Source organism: Lampetra planeri, chromosome 8 (assembly GCF_965212315.1).
Source record: "Lampetra planeri chromosome 8, kcLamPlan1.2.h2, whole genome shotgun sequence".
NCBI classification, from domain to species: Eukaryota; Metazoa; Chordata; class Hyperoartia; order Petromyzontiformes; family Petromyzontidae; genus Lampetra; species Lampetra planeri.
Window position 1 is genome coordinate 181713 of NC_136114.1, and position 18085 is coordinate 199797.

Consider the following 18085-nt stretch of genomic DNA (forward strand, 5'->3'; position numbering starts at 1 on the left):
GAGTGTGAGATGTAAGTGTGTGTGTGAGTCTGAGAGTGGGAGATGTGAGTGTGTGTGTGAGTCTGAGAGTGAGTGTTTGTGAGTCTGAGAGTGTGAGCGTGTGTGTGTGTGAATCTGAGAGTGTGAGAGTGTGTGAGTGTGAGTCTGAGAGTGTGAGAGTGTGTGTGTGAGCGTGAGTGTGTGTGTGCGAGTCTGAGAGTGAGTGTGTGTGAGTCTGAGAGTGTGAGAGTGAGTGTGAGAGTGGGTGTGTGTGTGTGAGTCTGAGAGTGTGTGTGTGAGTCTGAGAGTGTGAGCGTGAGTGTATGTGTGTGTGAGTATGTGTGTGAGTCTGAGAGTGTGAGAGGTGAGTGTGTGTATGAGTCTGAGAGTGTGAGAGTGAGTGTATGTATGAGAGTGAGTGTGTGTGTGTGAGAGTGAGTGTGTGTGTGTGCGAGTCTGAGAGTGTGAGGGTGAGTTTGTGTGTGAGTCTGAGAGTGTGAGAGTGAGTGTGTGAGTGTGAGAGTGAGTGTGTGTGTGTGTGTGAGTCTGAGAGTGTGTGTGTGAGTCTGAGAGTGTGAGATGTGAGTGTGTGTTTCAGTCTGAGAGTGTGAGATGTGAGTGTGCGTGCGAGTCTGTGAGTCTGAGAGTGTGTGTGTGAGTCTGAGAGTGTAAGAGTGAGTGTATGTGTGTGCGAGTCTGAGAGTATGAGAGTGTGTGTGTGAGTCTGAAAGTGTGTGTGTGAGCGTGAGTGTGTGTGTGCGAGTCTGAGAGTGTGTGTGTGTGAGTCTGAGAGTGTGAGAGTGAGTGTGTGTGAGTCTGAGAGTGTGAGTGTGTGCGAGTCTGAGAGTGTGAGAGTGTGTGTGTGTGAGTATAAAAGTGTGAGGGTGAGTGTGTGTGCGTGAGTCTGACAGTGAGTGCATGTGTGTGTGAGTCTGAAAGTGTGAGAGTGTGTGTGAGTGTGTGCGATTGAGTGTGTGTGTGAGTCTGAGAGTGTGAGAGTGAGTCTGAGAGTGAATGTGTGTGAGTGTGAGAGTGAGTGTGTGTGAGTCTGAGAGTGTGAGAGTGAGTGTGTGTGTGTGTGAGTCTGAGAGTGTGTGTGTGTGTGAATCTGAGAGTGTGAGCGTGAGTCTGAAAGTGTGAGAGTGTGTGTGTGTGAGAGTGAGTGTGTGTGTGTGTGCGAGTCTGAGAGTATGAGGGTGAGTGTGTGTGTGAGTCTGAGAGTGTGAGAGTGAGTGTGTGTGTGAGTCTGAGAGTGTGTTTGTGAGTCTGAAAGTGTGAGAGTGTGTGTGTGTGTGAGAGTGTGTGTGTGTGAGTCTGAGAGTGTGAGAGTGAGTGTGTGTGTGAGTCTGAGAGTGTGTGTGTGTGAGTCTGAGAGTGTGAGCGTGAGTGTATGTGTGTGTGAGTCTGTGTGTGAGTCTGAGAGTGTGAGAGGTGAGTGTGTGTGTGAGTCTGAGAGTGTGAGAGGTGAGTGTGTGTATGAGTCTGAGAGTGTGAGAGTGAGTGTATGTGTGAGAGTGAGTGTGTGTGTGAGAGTGAGTGTGTGTGTGTGCGAGTCTGAGAGTGTGAGGGTGAGTTTGTGTGTGAGTCTGAGAGTGTGAGAGTGAGTGTGTGAGTGTGAGAGTGAGTGTGTGTGTGAGTCTGAGAGTGTGTGTGTGAGTCTGAGAGTGTGAGATGTGAGTGTGTGTTTCAGTCTGAGAGTGTGAGATGTGAGTGTGTGTGCGAGTCTGAGAGTGTGAGTGTGTGTGAGAGTGTAAGTCTGAGAGTGAGTGTGTGTGAGTCTGAGAGTGTGAGTGTGAGAGTGAGTGTGTGTGTGTGAGTCTGAGAGTGTGTGTGTGAGTCTGAGAGTGTGAGCGTGAGTGTATGTGTGTGTGAGTATGTGTGTGAGTCTGAGAGTGTGAGAGGTGAGTGTGTGTATGAGTCTGAGAGTGTGAGAGTGAGTGTATGTATGAGAGTGAGTGTGTGTGTGTGAGAGTGAGTGTGTGTGTGTGCGAGTCTGAGAGTGTGAGGGTGAGTTTGTGTGTGAGTCTGAGAGTGTGAGAGTGAGTGTGTGAGTGTGAGAGTGAGTGTGTGTGTGTGTGTGAGTCTGAGAGTGTGTGTGTGAGTCTGAGAGTGTGAGATGTGAGTGTGTGTTTCAGTCTGAGAGTGTGAGATGTGAGTGTGCGTGCGAGTCTGAGAGTGTGAGAGTGTGTGTGAGTCTGAGAGTGTGTGTGTGTGAGTCTGAGAGTGTAAGAGTGAGTGTATGTGTGTGCGAGTCTGAGAGTATGAGAGTGTGTGTGTGAGTCTGAAAGTGTGTGTGTGAGCGTGAGTGTGTGTGTGCGAGTCTGAGAGTGAGTGTGTGTGAGTCTGAGAGTGTGAGAGTGAGTGTGTGTGAGTCTGAGAGTGTGAGTGTGTGCGAGTCTGAGAGTGTGAGAGTGTGTGTGTGTGAGTATAAAAGTGTGAGGGTGAGTGTGTGTGCGTGAGTCTGACAGTGAGTGCATGTGTGTGTGAGTCTGAAAGTGTGAGCGTGTGTGTGAGTGTGTGCGATTGAGTGTGTGTGTGAGTCTGAGAGTGTGAGAGTGAGTCTGAGAGTGAATGTGTGTGAGTGTGAGAGTGAGTGTGTGTGAGTCTGAGAGTGTGAGAGTGTGTGTGAGTGTGTGCGATTGAGTGTGTGTGTGAGAGTGAATGTGTGTGAGTGTGAGAGTGAGTGTGTGTGAGTCTGAGAGTGAGTGTGTGTGTGTGTGTGAGTCTGAGAGTGTGAGAGTGTGTGTGTGTGTGTGTGAGAGAGTGAGTGTGTGTGTGTGCGAGTCTGAGAGTATGAGGGTGAGTGTGTGTGTGAGTCTGAGAGTGTGAGAGTGAGTGTGTGTGTGAGTCTGAGAGTGTGTTTGTGAGTCTGAAAGTGTGAGAGTGTGTGTGTGTGAGAGTGTGTGTGTGTGAGTCTGAGAGTGTGAGAGTGAGTGTGTGTGTGATTCTGAGAGTGTGTGTGTGTGAGTCTGAGAGTGTGAGCGTGAGTGTATGTGTGTGTGAGTCTGTGTGTGAGTCTGAGAGTGTGAGAGGTGAGTGTGTGTATGAGTCTGAGAGTGTGAGAGTGAGTGTATGTGTGAGAGTGAGTGTGTGTGTGAGAGTGAGTGTGTGTGTGTGCGAGTCTGAGAGTGTGAGGGTGAGTTTGTGTGTGAGTCTGAGAGTGTGAGAGTGAGTGTGTGAGTGTGAGAGTGAGTGTGTGTGTGAGTCTGAGAGTGTGTGTGTGAGTCTGAGAGTGTGAGATGTGAGTGTGTGTTTCAGTCTGAGAGTGTGAGATGTGAGTGTGTGTGTCAGTCTTAGAGTGTGAGATGTGAGTGTGTGTGTGAGTCTGAGAGTGTGAGAGTGTGTGTGTGAGTCTGAGAGTGTGAGAGTGAGTGTATGTGTGTGCGAGTCTGAGAGTATGAGAGTGTGTGTGTGTGAGTCTGAAAGTGTGTGTGAGCGTGAGTGTGTGTGTGCGAGTCTGAGAGTGAGTGTGTGTGTGTGAGTCTGAGAGTGTGAGAGTGAGTCTGAGAGTGAATGTGTGTGAGTGTGAGAGTGAGTGTGTGTGAGTCTGAGAGTGAGTGTGTGTGTGTGTGAGTCTGAGAGTGTGTGTGTGTGAATCTGAGAGTGTGAGCGTGATTGTATGTGTGTGTGAGTCTGTGTGTGAGTCTGAGAGTGTGAGAGTGAGTGTGTGGGCGTGAGTGTGTGTGTGTGTCTGAGAGTGTGAGAATGAGTGTGTGAGTCTGAGAGTGTGAGAGTGTGTGTGTGTGAGTCTGAGAGTGTGACAGTGTGTGTGTGTGAGTCTGAGAGTGTGTTTGTGAGTCTGAAAGTGTGAGAGTGTGTGTGTGAGAGAGTGAGTGTGTGTGTGCGAGTCTGAGAGTGTGAGGGTGAGTGTGCGTGTGAGTCTGAGAGTGTGAGAGTGAGTGTGTGTGTGTGAGTCTGAGAGTGTGTTTGTGAGTCTGAAAGTGTGAGAGTGTGTGTGTGTGAGAGTGAGTGTGTGTGAGTCTGAGAGTGAGTGTGTGTGAGTCTGAGAGTGTGAGTGTGTGTGAGTCTGAGAGTGTGTGTGTGTGAGTCTGAGAGTGTGAGCGTGAGTGTATGTGTGTGTGAGTCTGTGTGTGAGTCTGAGAGTGTGAGAGGTGAGTGTGTATGAGTCTGAGAGTGTGAGAGTGAGTGTATGTATGAGAGTGAGTGTGTGTGTGTGAGAGTGAGTGTGTGTGTGTGCGAGTCTGAGAGTGTGAGGGTGAGTTTGTGTGTGAGTTTGTGTGTGAGTCTGAGAGTGTGAGAGTGAGTGTGTGAGTGTGAGAGTGAGTGTGTGTGTGAGTCTGAGAGTGTGTGTGTGAGTCTGAGAGTGTGAGATGTGAGTGTGTGTTTCAGTCTGAGAGTGTGAGATGTGAGTGTGTGTGCGAGTCTGAGAGTGTGAGAGTGTGTGTGAGTGTGAGTCTGAGAGTGTGTGTGTGTGTGAGTCTGAGAGTGTAAGAGTGAGTGTATGTGTGTGCGAGTCTGAGAGTATGAGAGTGTGTGTGTGAGTCTGAAAGTGTGTGTGTGAGCGTGAGTGTGTGTGTGCGAGTCTGAGAGTGAGTGTGTTTGTGTGAGTCTGAGAGTGTGAGAGTGAGTGTGTGTGAGTCTGAGAGTGTGAGTGTGTGCGAGTCTGAGAGTGTGAGAGTGTGTGTGTGTGAGTATAAAAGTGTGAGGGTGAGTGTGTGTGCGTGAGTCTGACAGTGAGTGCATGTGTGTGTGAGTCTGAAAGTGTGAGAGTGTGTGTGAGTGTGTGCGATTGAGTGTGTGTGTGAGTCTGAGAGTGTGAGAGTGAGTCTGAGAGTTAATGTGTGTGAGTGTGAGAGTGAGTGTGTGTGAGTCTGGAGTGTGAGAGTGAGTGTGTGGGCGTGAGTGTGTGTGTATGTCTGAGAGTGTGAGAGTGAGTGTGTGGGTGTGAGTCTCAGAGTGTGAGAGTGAGTGTGTGAGTCTGAGAGTTTGTGTGTGTGAGTCTGAGAGTGTGACAGTGTGTGTGTGTGAGTCTGAGAGTGTGTTTGTGAGTCTGAAAGTGTGAGAGTGTGTGTGTGTGTGAGAGAGTGAGTGTGTGTGTGTGCGAGTCTGAGAGTGTGAGGGTGAGTGTGTGTGTGAGTCTGAGAGTGTGAGAGTGAGTGTGTGTGTGTGTGAGTCTGAGAGTGTGTTTGTGAGTCTGAAAGTGTGAGAGTGTGTGTGTGTGTGTGAGAGTGAGTGTGTGTGTGTGAGTCTGAGAGTGTGAGAGTGAGTGTGTGTGAGTCTGAGAGTGTGTGTGTGTGTGTGTGAGTCTGAGAGTGTGTGTGTGTGAGTCTGAGAGTGTGAGCGTGAGTGTATGTGTGTGTGAGTCTGTGTGTGAGTCTGAGAGTGTGAGAGGTGAGTGTGTGTATGAGTCTGAGAGTTTGAGAGTGAGTGTATGTATGAGAGTGAGTGTGTGTGTGAGAGTGAGTGTGTGTGTGTGCGGGTCTGAGAGTGTGAGGGTGAGTTTGTGTGTGAGTCTGAGAGTGTGAGAGTGAGTGTGTGAGTGTGAGAGTGAGTGTGTGTGTGAGTCTGAGAGTTTGTGTGTGAGTCTGAGAGTGTGAAATGTGAGTGTGTGTGCGAGTCTGAGAGTGTGAGAGTGTGTGTGAGTGTGAGTCTGAGAGTGTGTGTGTGAGTCTGAGAGTGTAAGAGTGAGTGTATGTGTGTGCGAGTCTGAGAGTATGAGAGTGTGTGTGTGAGTCTGAAAGTGTGTGTGTGAGCGTGAGTGTGCGAGTCTGAGAGTGAGTGTGTGTGTGAGAGTCTGAGAGTGTGAGAGTGAGTGTGTGTGAGTCTGAGAGTGTGAGTGTGTGCGAGTCTGAGAGTGTGAGAGTGTGTGTGTGTGAGTATAAAAGTGTGAGGGTGAGTGTGTGTGCGTGAGTCTGACAGTGAGTGCATGTGTGTGTTAGTCTGAAAGTGTGAGAGTGTGTGTGAGTGTGTGCGAGTGAGTGTGTGTGTGAGTCTGAGAGTGTGAGATGTAAGTGTGTGTGTGAGTCTGAGAGTGGGAGATGTGAGTTTGTGTGTGAGTCTGAGAGTGTGAGTGTGTGTCTGAGAGTGTAAGAGTGAGTGTGTTTGTGTGAGTCTCAGAGTGTGAGCGCGAGTGTGTGTGAGTCTGAGAGTGTGAGAGTGTGTGTGAGTGTGAGTCTGAGAGTGTGAGAGTGAGTGTATGTGTGTACGAGTCTGAGAGTGTGTGTGTGTGTGTGAGTCTGAGAGTGTGAGGGTGAGTGTGAGAGTGAGTGTGTGTGAGTCTGAGAGTGTGTGAGAGTGTGTGTGTGTGAGTCTGACAGTGAGTGCATGTGTGTGTGAGTCTGAGAGTGTAAGAGGGAGTGTATGTGTGTGTGAGTCTGAGAGTGTGTGTGTGAGTCTGAAAGTGTGAGGGTGTGTGTGTGTGAGAGTGAGTGTATGTGCGAGTCTGAGAGTGTGAGAGTGAGTGTGAGTCTGAGAGTGTGAGAGTGTGTGTGTGTGAGTCTAAAAGTGTGAGGGTGAGTGTATGTGCGTGAGTCTGACAGTGAGTGCATGTGTGTGTGAGTCTGAAAGTGTGAGTGTGTGTAAGTGTGTGCGAGTGAGTGTGTGTGTGAGTCAGAGAGTGTGAGATGTAAGTGTGTGTGTGAGTCTGAGAGTGTGAGTGTGTGTCTGAGAGTGTAAGAGTGAGTGTGTTTGTGTGAGTCTCAGAGTGTGAGCGTGTGTGTGTGTGAGTCTGAGAGTGTGAGGGTGAGTGTGTGTGTGAGTCTGAGAGTGTGAGGGTGAGTGTGTGTGTGAGTCTGAGAGTGTGAGAGTGAGTGTATGTGTGTGTGAGTCTGAGAGTGTGAGATGTGAGTGTGTGTGAGTCTGAGAGTGAGTGTGTGAGTCTCAGAGTGTGAGAGAGAGTGTATGTGTGTGCGAGTCTTAGTTACCTAGAGTGTTATACAGGTAGGAACAACAGGTTCCACACTGCCCACCAGGGATTATGTGTCTCTCTGTCTGTCGTGCATATCCGGAATTCCGCCCACCCATGCACCTCCCCACCGAACACCAAGCTACGCCGCGATTGGTTGACGATGTCGGGGAGGGTGGGGGGGAAGGGTCAACATGCCCACTCATCCAACTGCCCCCCCCCCTGAACGCCGCGCTGTCCAACCAAGTTCCTACCTGCCCACTCCGAAGGAACGTGTTATTTGCGCCTTGAAGCACATATACATACAGTATGTTATAATTAAGTAATAGTTATAACAATGTCCGCTCCTTTGTCAATCCACTGCTGGATGAAAACCTCTCCGTGCTGTGTGGGGTGAAGGGTCGGTGAAGCAGCAGACCAGCACCCCTTCAGATAATTTCCTCTGACGTTAGCTGTGGCCAGGAATCAAACCTGGGTCGTTGGTTTTCAAGTGCATTGTTGCGAACTGCTGTGCTTCAGATCTACTCCAAACATTATAATTACCGGTGATCATTTATAAAAAAAAAACAATACTTTTACTCCAAATGAAAACACGTTTTTTATGCGAACATACTGGATTTCTGGCCCCTGAATTAATACATTTCAATGTTACTTGCCATATTTAGTCAACTATTTACGGTGCTGTCATCATTTAGATCATAATACTTTTCTTTTAATACGTAAAAGTTCCACAACCATCATGTTATCATTTAAATGGATTTTTGTGTTTAGTTTGTTGTCCTTCCCTCGCACCTCTGATTCGTACGGTTGGCTACGTACGGCGCAGAATACGTTAAACATACATACATCAAGTTCCATAAGTTGTATTTTTGTACTAAAATGGGGGAAGGGGTTCGACCTTCAGAACATATCCTGATCGCTGCCGTGGCTTTGCAATAAGAATCTCGCTGTTATCGAATGCCTATCACTGTTCTTTGACTACAACTTTTTTCTGTGGTTGCATAACTTTGAACCCTAACAAATCTTTAAATCAGCAAGCCCTTGTTGAACCTGTTCCATTTCAGCATTCCTTGTTACACTCCATGGCAATTCGTGCATAAAGACTATTCATAATACTAGATAAAGAAAAAATCCCCCTTAAACCTCAACACCATTGTACTTACCCCTGCACTTAAGTATAAACCATTTCGATTTTTCTCGATTATCTTTTTACACACATGTGATATACTGGTTGGTGTGTACAACATTTTCATGGATTTTTTTTCCTCACAGTGAAGTGTGGCCTTAAAAAGTAACATACTATTTTATATACATGGTAAACTTAATGACATAAAACTTTTGTGACTGCAGGAATTCATATTATTTGGGTCTTTCGGTAAAGTCACGTAGACAGAAAAAACAATAAAATCAAAATCACGACGTTTCGCTCGCAACACAAGCAATCGTCTTCAGGTGGAAAAGAGAGGGGGGTGGGGTGGGGGGTGTTGTGATCGAAATGTCGTGATTTTTATTTTATAATTTTTTATATCTACGTGGCTTTACTGAAAGACCCAAAAAATATGGTAAACATAATGTTTTTCTGCATATATGGATGCCAAGTTTGTGGATCTGTTTGCGCAGTATTTTTTTACATATTTGTACCTAATTCAAGTTTGAGCGTTTAGAATTTGTGAAGCGGTCAGGATTTTCTGCAAAGCATCCAAATGCTACTGTCTCTCAAGATGCTATACTGGAGTGATGGGACACGTAGACCTGAAGTAGAAGGGTTCAACTATCAGGTGCTTTTTGTTGAATCGGGTGAGACCTCAAGAGACCAGGATAGTTCTACAAAGATGTGACATGGAGGCCCTGGAATCCGGACTTTGTCACGAAGGTCAATGCTAGAAACATGTTTAGTGAGGTGAATTTAGATTTATCATGGAATTGTAAATAAACCCTCCTTGCAGGTAAAAAGCAATATTAGCTGTATAAACCAAATCGAGAATTTAATTAAAATTATTAAAGTATTTTTTCGCAATCCTAGAAAAGTATTGCCATAATAGCTGTTGCCATTCCTCGCATTCCTTTGGCTCGTTTTAGACACATTCACCGCCTACAACAGGTATAGTGAAGTCACGCATAGCACCGTTTTTAAGCTGAGAAAGCATGAGTTTGCAGATACCTATCTGCCTTTTATTTTATTGGCTAAGCGGATGCCACAGGTGTGGCTTAAGGCTGGCTTGGCTGTGTACATATGTGTAAGGCTGCAAGTGCTGGAGCTCAAACACTCCTGCGCCCCTCCCCTGTGTGGTAGTCACTTTCCCTGGACTCACAAGAATGGCGAGCGACATGATCGTGTACTGGGGCTCGGGCAGCCCGCCGTGCTGGCGCATCTTGCTGTGCCTGGAGGAGAAGGCGCTGCAGGGCTACCAGCAGAAGCTGCTCTCCATGGAGAAGCAGGAGCACAAGAGTGCAGCTGTGATCGAGATCAACCCCAGAGGACAGGTGAGCCGCACGGTGCAGTAAAAACAGCCACGGTGACATGACCGATTGACAATAGATTTTGGGTGTTTTACCGCGAATGAGTCTGGCCAAATTTGGTTCCAAAAACCCTCCACCACCCGTCATATCCAAGTAAATTGTCATGCGGACAGTGCAAGCATTGAATTCTATGTAAGGTCTGCGAAAAACTATGAAGCTCATTTACTAACAACACAAACACTTTGCACGGGAAATAGTACAGCATTGCTCATGCGATGACCATATACTAAATATAACGTGCCACGAAGAAAAGTACTGTAGTTGCTTAAAAGATGTCCTTGAAAGGAAGTGTCACTGATGAATGTGTCGAGGTTATTTTGTTGTATCGTGCACCACTCCCAACAGCAGCAGCACTGTTTAATATTCTAAGTTTCATATTCTAAGTAGAAGGATTATGCTTGGGAACATTTGAATGAACAGAAGAGCAGGTTTAATGTTATTTAAAAATATGTTTGCAGCAATATGACACCACAAGTCTGAAATACTAGCATTGCAAAAAAAATAATTATTATCGTAGTACAGGACTAACGTCCGATTATCACGGTTGGCTACATACGGTGCGAATAAAGGTCAACATACATACAACGTATCATACATACAACGTATCAGTTAAAACCGATACAAATTCTAAGTGCAACATGAATTGCAATACACAACACAGTACAGCAGTGTTCTATATCGCTAACCAAATTGCATTGCTTTGCACACTTAAAGCAAATGATATGCGATCCTGTGTTGTGTTTCCATGATGCAATCTCTGTTCTCCCAAACACGGTTCCCCGGAGGCACTTCTGGATATTTGTGCAAAGTCATTGTTTTGAAGGCCACCAGCGCCATTCTAATTACAGGAGGCAGAGGGAGTGCAGACGCACCTTTGGGCGCCACGGCGGCGAGATGTTATCTTCCCCGCCTGGTATGCAGGAGGTCTATTTTGTACTGTTGCATAAAGGGCGTTTATAAGAAACGATATACATCTTAGCAATGACACTTCTAATAAAAACAACTCCAAAACTTTACAGTTGACCAATTTCGTACTTTTAAATAGTGTAGGGACATATGACGTCACTACTGTGTTGGCTCGGTATGGGTGCTGTAGGCGAGTGTCACGGAGGTCATGTCATGCCGTGACACTCTGCGTGAACCCAACAGGACACATGACCGGACAAAGGGGGGCTCGGGGCCCCAGGGGGGAGCTTGGGGGTCACGTGGTTGGGGGCCCGAACTTTCCCGAAGGATCGAGAAGGGGGCGTGGCCTGGGGCGGAGCTGGCCACGCCACGAAAGTTACAAGCGGGGTATGAACAGAGCTGCGCTTTTTCGATTTAAAGCTTTCGTGACTGCAGGGATTCATCTTCTTGGTTCTTTCGGTAAAGTCACGTAGAATGGAAATAATAAAATAATGAAAATAAAACATAATAAAATAATTATCACCATGTTGTATTATTATTTTATTATTTCCATGCTACGTGACTTTACCGAAAGAACCAAGAAGAGCTGGGCTGTTCAACCCCGGGAAGAAGACGCCATAAACGGTCCTCCAGGCTCCGATCGTCGTTCGTGACCAGGCAGCCCGTCACCTGCCTTGGTCACGCTATGTAGTATTCCCTCCCCGAGTGTTAGTGAGATTAGGAACGGTGGTCACCACCTTATGTACAGTATAGCGTTCACGTCGGTTGTTGTGTTAATAAATAACAAGGCCGTAGACATGGAGTCAACATTGGGGTGGACCAAATCTTCCAGAAATACAATCTTAATTTGAAAACGAATTTCCTGCCTAAAATATTTTTAAAAATCACTAACACATAGGATATACTTTTTCTTCTTTTTTTACAATAAAGTCTAATAGTGTATTGTATTACATTGCTCTGTTTTTTTCTTTTTTACCTTTTCTTGTTTCATTGTATGTAATGGCAGAGATTAGGGATTAATAAAGTACAACCATAACCACAATCATATAAACAGAAATATATTTTAGAGCAATATATTGGGGGGGGACATTTTGAGCATATTTGAATATGAGGGGGGGGTGGGGGGTGGGGATGCCCCCCCCAATATTTATTATAATTACGGCCTTGATAAATAATGTTGCCTCAAAGTTGAGTGTGCGCCTAAATTGAACCCACTTCAATAGTATTAATTTTGCAACTCTTGAGTATTGTAAATAAGATTTAATAAATTAACATTTAGGTATGTGTGGAAGGTTTTATAACGCATATTTGTGCAAGAGGCATTGGTGGAAGAGTTTGGGTGAAGGCTGAGGCTCGTTGCTTTGATGCGGCTACCTTTGCCGAACCGGTTGTCCCAGTTGGTTTAAATACTTTGAATTAAGCAAAGGACACACACACAAACACGTCTTTGGTGGCTGTATCATGATATTGCGATAACATTGAAAATTGGTTTTGGGTGGAGAGGGCGGAGGCAGGAAAGTGGGGGGGAATGGGAGAGAGTGGTACGGGGAGTGGTGTTGACCTATACGTTTTATAGGTTTTTAGAGGCACCAGGTGTACAATAACACGGGAATCAGTTTTGTAGTTTGGGCCAAAGTTGGCATGGGGGGGCCCGTGCAGGAGTTTAGTTGAGGTAACAGCGAACTCGTCGTCTGACACTCAACCTCTCACTCATTCAGCCACTCACTCAGCCAACACTAACTCAACCTCTCACTAACTCAACCACTCACTCTCTCAGCTACTCAAATTAGCCACTCACTCACTCAACTACTTAACCACTCACTAACTCAGTCACTCATTAACTCAAACTCTCACTGATAGAGTGAGGGGTTCCTCACTCTATCAGCCACTCATTCACTCACCCGCTTACTCGGCCACTTACTCATTCACTCAGCCACTCAGCCAATCACTCAGCCACTCAGCCATTCACTAACTCAACCTCTCAACCACTCAATCACTCAACCTCTTACTTAGAGTTGGCTCCATACAGCCACCTTGCACCCAATGTTTGTGTCTCAAGAGTAAGAATGAGAAAAATGTTTTAAATTTACATGCCAGGTGAGAACTTGGGCTCAAGATGGCTATATATATGAGAGTAAAATGGGAGCGTGGAGAGAGAAGCAGACTCGAGTGTTACGTCGGTATTTGTCAGGGGTTATACAACAAAAAAAATACCGGAGAGATAACCCTACACACGTGGAGTTATCATATGTTCGGCATAATGTGGTGATGGATTCCATTACGGTATCGAGAACAAAACAAACACTATGCTATGACGTCAGTCTAGAGGACATTTTAACCTTATGGCGGGACCCCGGGTTCCGAATAAACGCAAGTCAAAATCGTAATAAATTAATTTATTTTTGGCGACTCCGTCCCACCGCGCACACAAACGCCGCACCCACCTGCCGCGGATAATTTTGCTATGTCGTCCAAGCGCAGCGCAGCGAGGACGACAGGAGCTCACCGATGGGACTTTGTCCAGATATTTCAAGGCTCACACAATCCAGCCTGGTTGAACCCAGATTGGATCGTAGGCAGGCCAGCCTAAATGTTTCCGACCGGCGATGATGTTCCATTAGGGGGGTCCACATTTTGCAAGCGTAGAGAAGGGAGGGAATGACTGTGGCCGAGAAGACCTGAAACTTTGTGCGGAGTGACAGAACAGGTAGCTTCCACACAGCGTTACACAACCTATTAAAATATAATGCCGCTCAGCTGATTCGGAGTGAAACCTCTGCTGTTAAACCAGAGCCGGCCATGAGCACACTGCTCAGGTATGGGGAACTCTCCACTCCCTACACAACTGCCCTATCACCAATTGGGAATTGTGGGGGTGGAGTGTCTGATGGTACAAAATACCCAGGCAGGCGCTTAGTTTTGGTGTTGCTGATGGTAAGTCCCCCACCTCTTAGTAACAAGCTCCAGGTTCAGCAGCAGCACCTCCAATTCCTCCTCTGAGTGAGCAGCAATTACCAGATCATCGGCATACATAACATGGCTGAGCAATAGGGAGCCATCCCTCGACCGCACCCGGGCAATGATCAGCCTCCCTTTGTATCTGTACCAGATGGAAATTCCTCCGGGTACAGCTATTGAGGGCTTCACGAACTACGTGGTCGAAATAGATGTTAAATAATGTGGGAGCCAGAGGACATCCCTGTTGCACTCCAAGGTGTACAGGGAATGGCTCCGACTCCCGGCCGCGTAGTTTTACCTGGGCCCGCTCACCATCATAAAGGTCCTTAATGATCGTGAGCAGAGGATCAGGGACTCCGAAAGTAAGAAGAACAACCCAGAGTCCAGGCCTACTGTTGGTATCGTGGGCCTTGACCAGGTCTATAAAGCAGAGATGCAGGTCTTATTGGGATTCCCTACACCTCTGCTCTATCTTCTTAGGTTTTTTCCTCTGCTCTAGCAGACGGACAGAAAATTTGGCATCTGTGCAGGACGCCCTTTCCTGAAACCGCATTGGGGCTCCGCAAGGATCTTCTCAGCGTGCCTAGCAAGGCAATTTTGAATAACCCTTTCCAGGACCTTTCCCGGCACACTGAGGAGTGAGATGACCCTGTCGTTGATACGGTCTGTGCGGTTCCCCTTCTTAAAGAGGGGGACCACCAGGGCATCCTTCCAATCCTGCAGAACCCATCCAGTGGTCCAGACTCTTGTTGTGATGTCATGTAGGGCAGTCTGTGCACAAACACCACCCTCCCTCGGCTTTTTGCCTGGGAGATCATCTCTGCCCAGTGCCTTTCCTGGTCTCAGATTCTGGATCGACTTTAGTACTTCCTCAACAGATGGCACCTCAGCCAGCCACTCACAGGGGGTGACTTCCTCTTCCAATATTTGAGACACCGCAGCCTCAGCAGGGTCATCCCCACTTTGTCCCACGAAGTTATCCAGGCTGAGGGATGTCCCCTCCCCCAGGACCTCATAGAAATGCTCAGCATATCTGAAAACCTATTCCTGGGGGTCGGAGATTGGATCATCGTTCTTTCCCCTAATGATGGTAATAGATGTGGCGCTGCATGTTACTTTTTGGATGGAATTAAAAAGCGATTTGTGATCGCGAGCCATTGAGGCAGACTCCATCTCCTCAGCAACCCGCAACCACCACCCATCCTTGCAGTGCCTCATGGCTCTCCGATCCTCCGAGCGAAGGTTGCGGTAAGCCTCATTCTCCAACGTGGGATGCTGTAGCTGATGAGCGTGGGCCTGTCGCTTTTTCCCAGCTAGCTTGAACACCTCCTCTGTGAGCCAGGGTCTTTGGGGAGGTCTCGACCGTGTACCCAAAGCAGCCATTGCAGCTGCATGAGCCACAGTTCTAAACCTCACCCATTTCCCCTCGACATCAGGAGTGGGGGACGATGTCAACCCCAGCCGCAAGCGATGGTTAAATTCTCGCTTGCAACTTTCATCAGCTAGCTGAGACCATGCCACTAAGGGTTTTAATGGGGTCCTGGGTGTACACCCACTACTGGAGTGGAGGATTGGCAGGCGTATCTTCCAGATGACAATTCGATGGTCAGTGGGCAGATCAGCTCCACGGTAGGTCCTGGTGTCAAGGACATGGGCCCGCATCCACTGTTCCATCACTATGTAGTCCACCAGATGTTCTTGCTTGGACCCAGCATGCAGCCATGATGTTGTGTGGATCCGCTGATGCCGGAACAGCTTGTTGGTAATTACAAGCCCAAGGGCTGCACAACAATCTACCAGCCTCCTGCCGTTGTTATTGAGTTGATCTGGCCCAGGCCTTCCAATTACTCCAGACCAGGTGCCAGCATCATGACCAACGTGGGCATTGAAGTCACCCAACAAAATGACTCTCTCCTGAGGGGCCACTTTAGCTAGCACCTGTGACAGGAAGTCATAGAAGGCATCTGACTCATCGGCCTTTGCTGCATCCCTCCATGGATGTTCATCTTCAGTGGGGGCATAAGTAATCACGACCACTATTCCTCGCCTCTGGTTGATGGGAAGGTGAGCCAAAAGTAGCCTGGGGCTTACAGCTTTCCACACCTCACCGCCACGCTCCCATGCCCCCTTCATTCTTTTGTTCAGAAGAGCCACTCCCTGTTGTTTGGTAGTCTCCTGCCCCGAGTGGAGGACTGTCCACCCCTCATGGTGGCAGGCACCAGAACCGGTCCACCGGACCTCCTGAATGCCACAGAGGTCCAGGCGGTACCAGTCCAGCTCCCAACAAAGGAGTGGCAGCCTCTCCTCCACAGTGAGCATTCTAATATTCCATGTGACCACACGTAGTGGTTTTTTGTTGTTTCTGGAGGAGCCCTGAGTGTAAGGATTCAATCTCCTGGCTCCGCCAATTGGGGTTTGGCCAGGAAACGTCATAGAAGCCTGTCCCCCCGGGGCCTCCGGCACAAGCTTATTTGTTACATTTTTATGTTTATATCGTAGTCTCGTGGTAATTAATTGAAGGTGGAGGGGTTACCAGCCCCTCGCACCCATCCAGAGCCCCCGTTTAGCCATTGTGGTGATCACAGACGCCATGAGGGGAGAGGGGCCAATGGGCATTGGCCCCTCCCCCCACAGCAATGTCCACGACGGGCACACACAGACTCACACACAACTCACACACATCTATGGACTCACACCAAGACCGTAATTATCTGCAGATATTTAACAGATGAGATGCGTTGCACCGTTAATTCCTCCATTTTGATAATACTTCTCTTGTCCATATGCATCTGTGCAGATAGTTTTTTTTGCAGTTAAGCCATAGTCCCCACATACTGCTCGTATTAATGTTGATAAGAGGAGCGGCGACCCACTACTCTGTAGAAAAATATTAGTATAAACGCTTGTTACAATATAAAAGCCCATTGAAGACGTATACTATTTTATGTACTGTTTACAAAGTGTGTTCACAAATCCACACTGAGAAACACAATGATTGACAGAGGGGTGTAAATTATTTTTTAGATAGTGTATTTAAATAGAGGTACTGCAGGTAATTAGTTTTCAGTTTTAAAGGCATAGTTTAACAAGACAACACTTGTCACCATCCTTCAAACCCATTGGTGAAAAAGAGCAAAGTTTTTGTTTACATCATAATATAATGTTTACGCGAGAGCCGAGGGCTTATGGGACGCCGAGGGCTTATGGGACCCCGGGGTCCCGCCATAAGGTTTATTTGTGGAACTTGAACCGTGGAAATTGATTGTTGTCCAATTTGGTAAATCATCAATTGAAGAACATAGCTATGAAATACATGAAACATCAGTATTAAAATATCTATCTACACTCCTCTTTGTCAAGTCCGCATGTGTAATGATGGAGGCACCTTCTTGGTTGGTGTGTAGAAATATAAACAAAATAATGTCGCCATTTTCTTTTCTGTCCCCTCAGTTGCCCGCCTTCCGCCACGGGGAACACGTGATCAACGAGTCTCTGGGGGCAGTGCTCTACCTGGAGGTGAAACTTGAACGCAGTCACCATGCTACGTTATGTTTAACCATTAGTACATTCAAATACTGCCATTGCAATGTGCTAACAATGCTCATTACACATTCTGAAAATGTAACCAAGTGATCAAATAGCTATATTTATGTATATAAGCGGTATCCCATTCACGAAATGGATATTACAAAAAAATACTATTAGCTTTATTTGTTTATTCATCTGCAAGGATCTACAGTTATTACGGAAATTGTGCAGTGGTATCATGGATGACGTGGTGTACTTTCCTGTCAACACCTGATGAGAAAACCAATCTCTCGATCTTCTAATTGTGAATCAAGCAGCCTGCTTTTGCACTAAATAATAATTTGCTCAGTTGTGGATAATATAAGTATAGTGCCGTAGATGGGCCACACTTACCGGCAGTGGTGGACAGGGCCCATCTGCAGGGGTACCTCGGACCCCCAGGGGAGGGGCCACTGTGCCAGCCCAAGAGGGGGGGGGGGCTGCTGGGGGCTCAGGATCCTAGGCAACAAAGCCCCTTGGCGTCACCAACGGGGGGCTGCGTGGGATTGTAGATCCCACGCAACCCCACCCATCGATGGGCAAGGGGGATAAAAGGGCCACTTCCCAGCCGACCGGGACCAGTCACAGCTGAAGACCCAAGACCAGCCAGCTTAGGACCCTGGGCCCCCTCACCCCGTTGTCCTTGTAAAGCCCGGTGCGCTGTGCGGGCCAGTGGTGGGACTCTGAGACTCCCGGCCCTTCGTCCTTGTAAGGGCGAGTTCCGAGGAAGCCAGAGTCGAAACCTGCACCTTGGCTGGGTCGGGTCAGGTAGCCTCCCCTAGGGTAATTGTAGCCGGAGGACCCGAGAGCGTAGCCAGTGTCAGGCATGCTAGAAGTAGGCTGTGTTCCTAGGCAGGGTCAGTAATGTTGGAGTGGTGTGCTGTAATAAAGAAGTTACATATGAAAAGTGTCTCCAGAACCCATTACATAAGTAACACAATACATAAGCAGACAATTTATGTATCTCGGTAATATATCCATTCCCCCACTTAATGTCAACCACAAGGCCTTCTGGGAGTGCATAATTCAGCAATATTGGTTTAATACAAGTGTAGTGTGGTTCAAGGAGGCTTGGACGACGTAGTCGGAGGCACACTTATTTATTCAACACAGTTGTATCTACAGGCCGAGATATACAACACTCGGAGGGGTATCGGCCCCTCCACCCGTCTAACTGGGAGATCGACAACCTATGTTACAGCTAGCCTATTCCTAGGTCCTCCACTATCGGGCTAGGGGAGGCTAGCTAACCCAGCCCTGGTTCAGCTGGGATTACGGCACCCTGAGTTC

The 18085-nt window shown here is 47.5% G+C and overlaps 1 protein-coding gene across 1 annotated transcript in view; it reads left to right on the forward strand.

Annotated features, from left to right (window-relative positions):
• Nucleotides 1-8911: 8911 nt before the first annotated feature.
• The window catches only part of LOC144720179 (glutathione S-transferase A-like), a 29479-nt gene continuing 20305 nt past the window's right edge, over nt 8912-18085 (forward strand). Inside the window, exons 1-2 of the mRNA XM_078596678.1 lie at nt 8912-9328; nt 16679-16744. Coding sequence (XP_078452804.1) covers nt 9161-9328; nt 16679-16744 — 234 coding nt within the window. The 5' untranslated portion in view covers nt 8912-9160. The remainder of the gene's footprint in view (nt 9329-16678; nt 16745-18085) is intronic.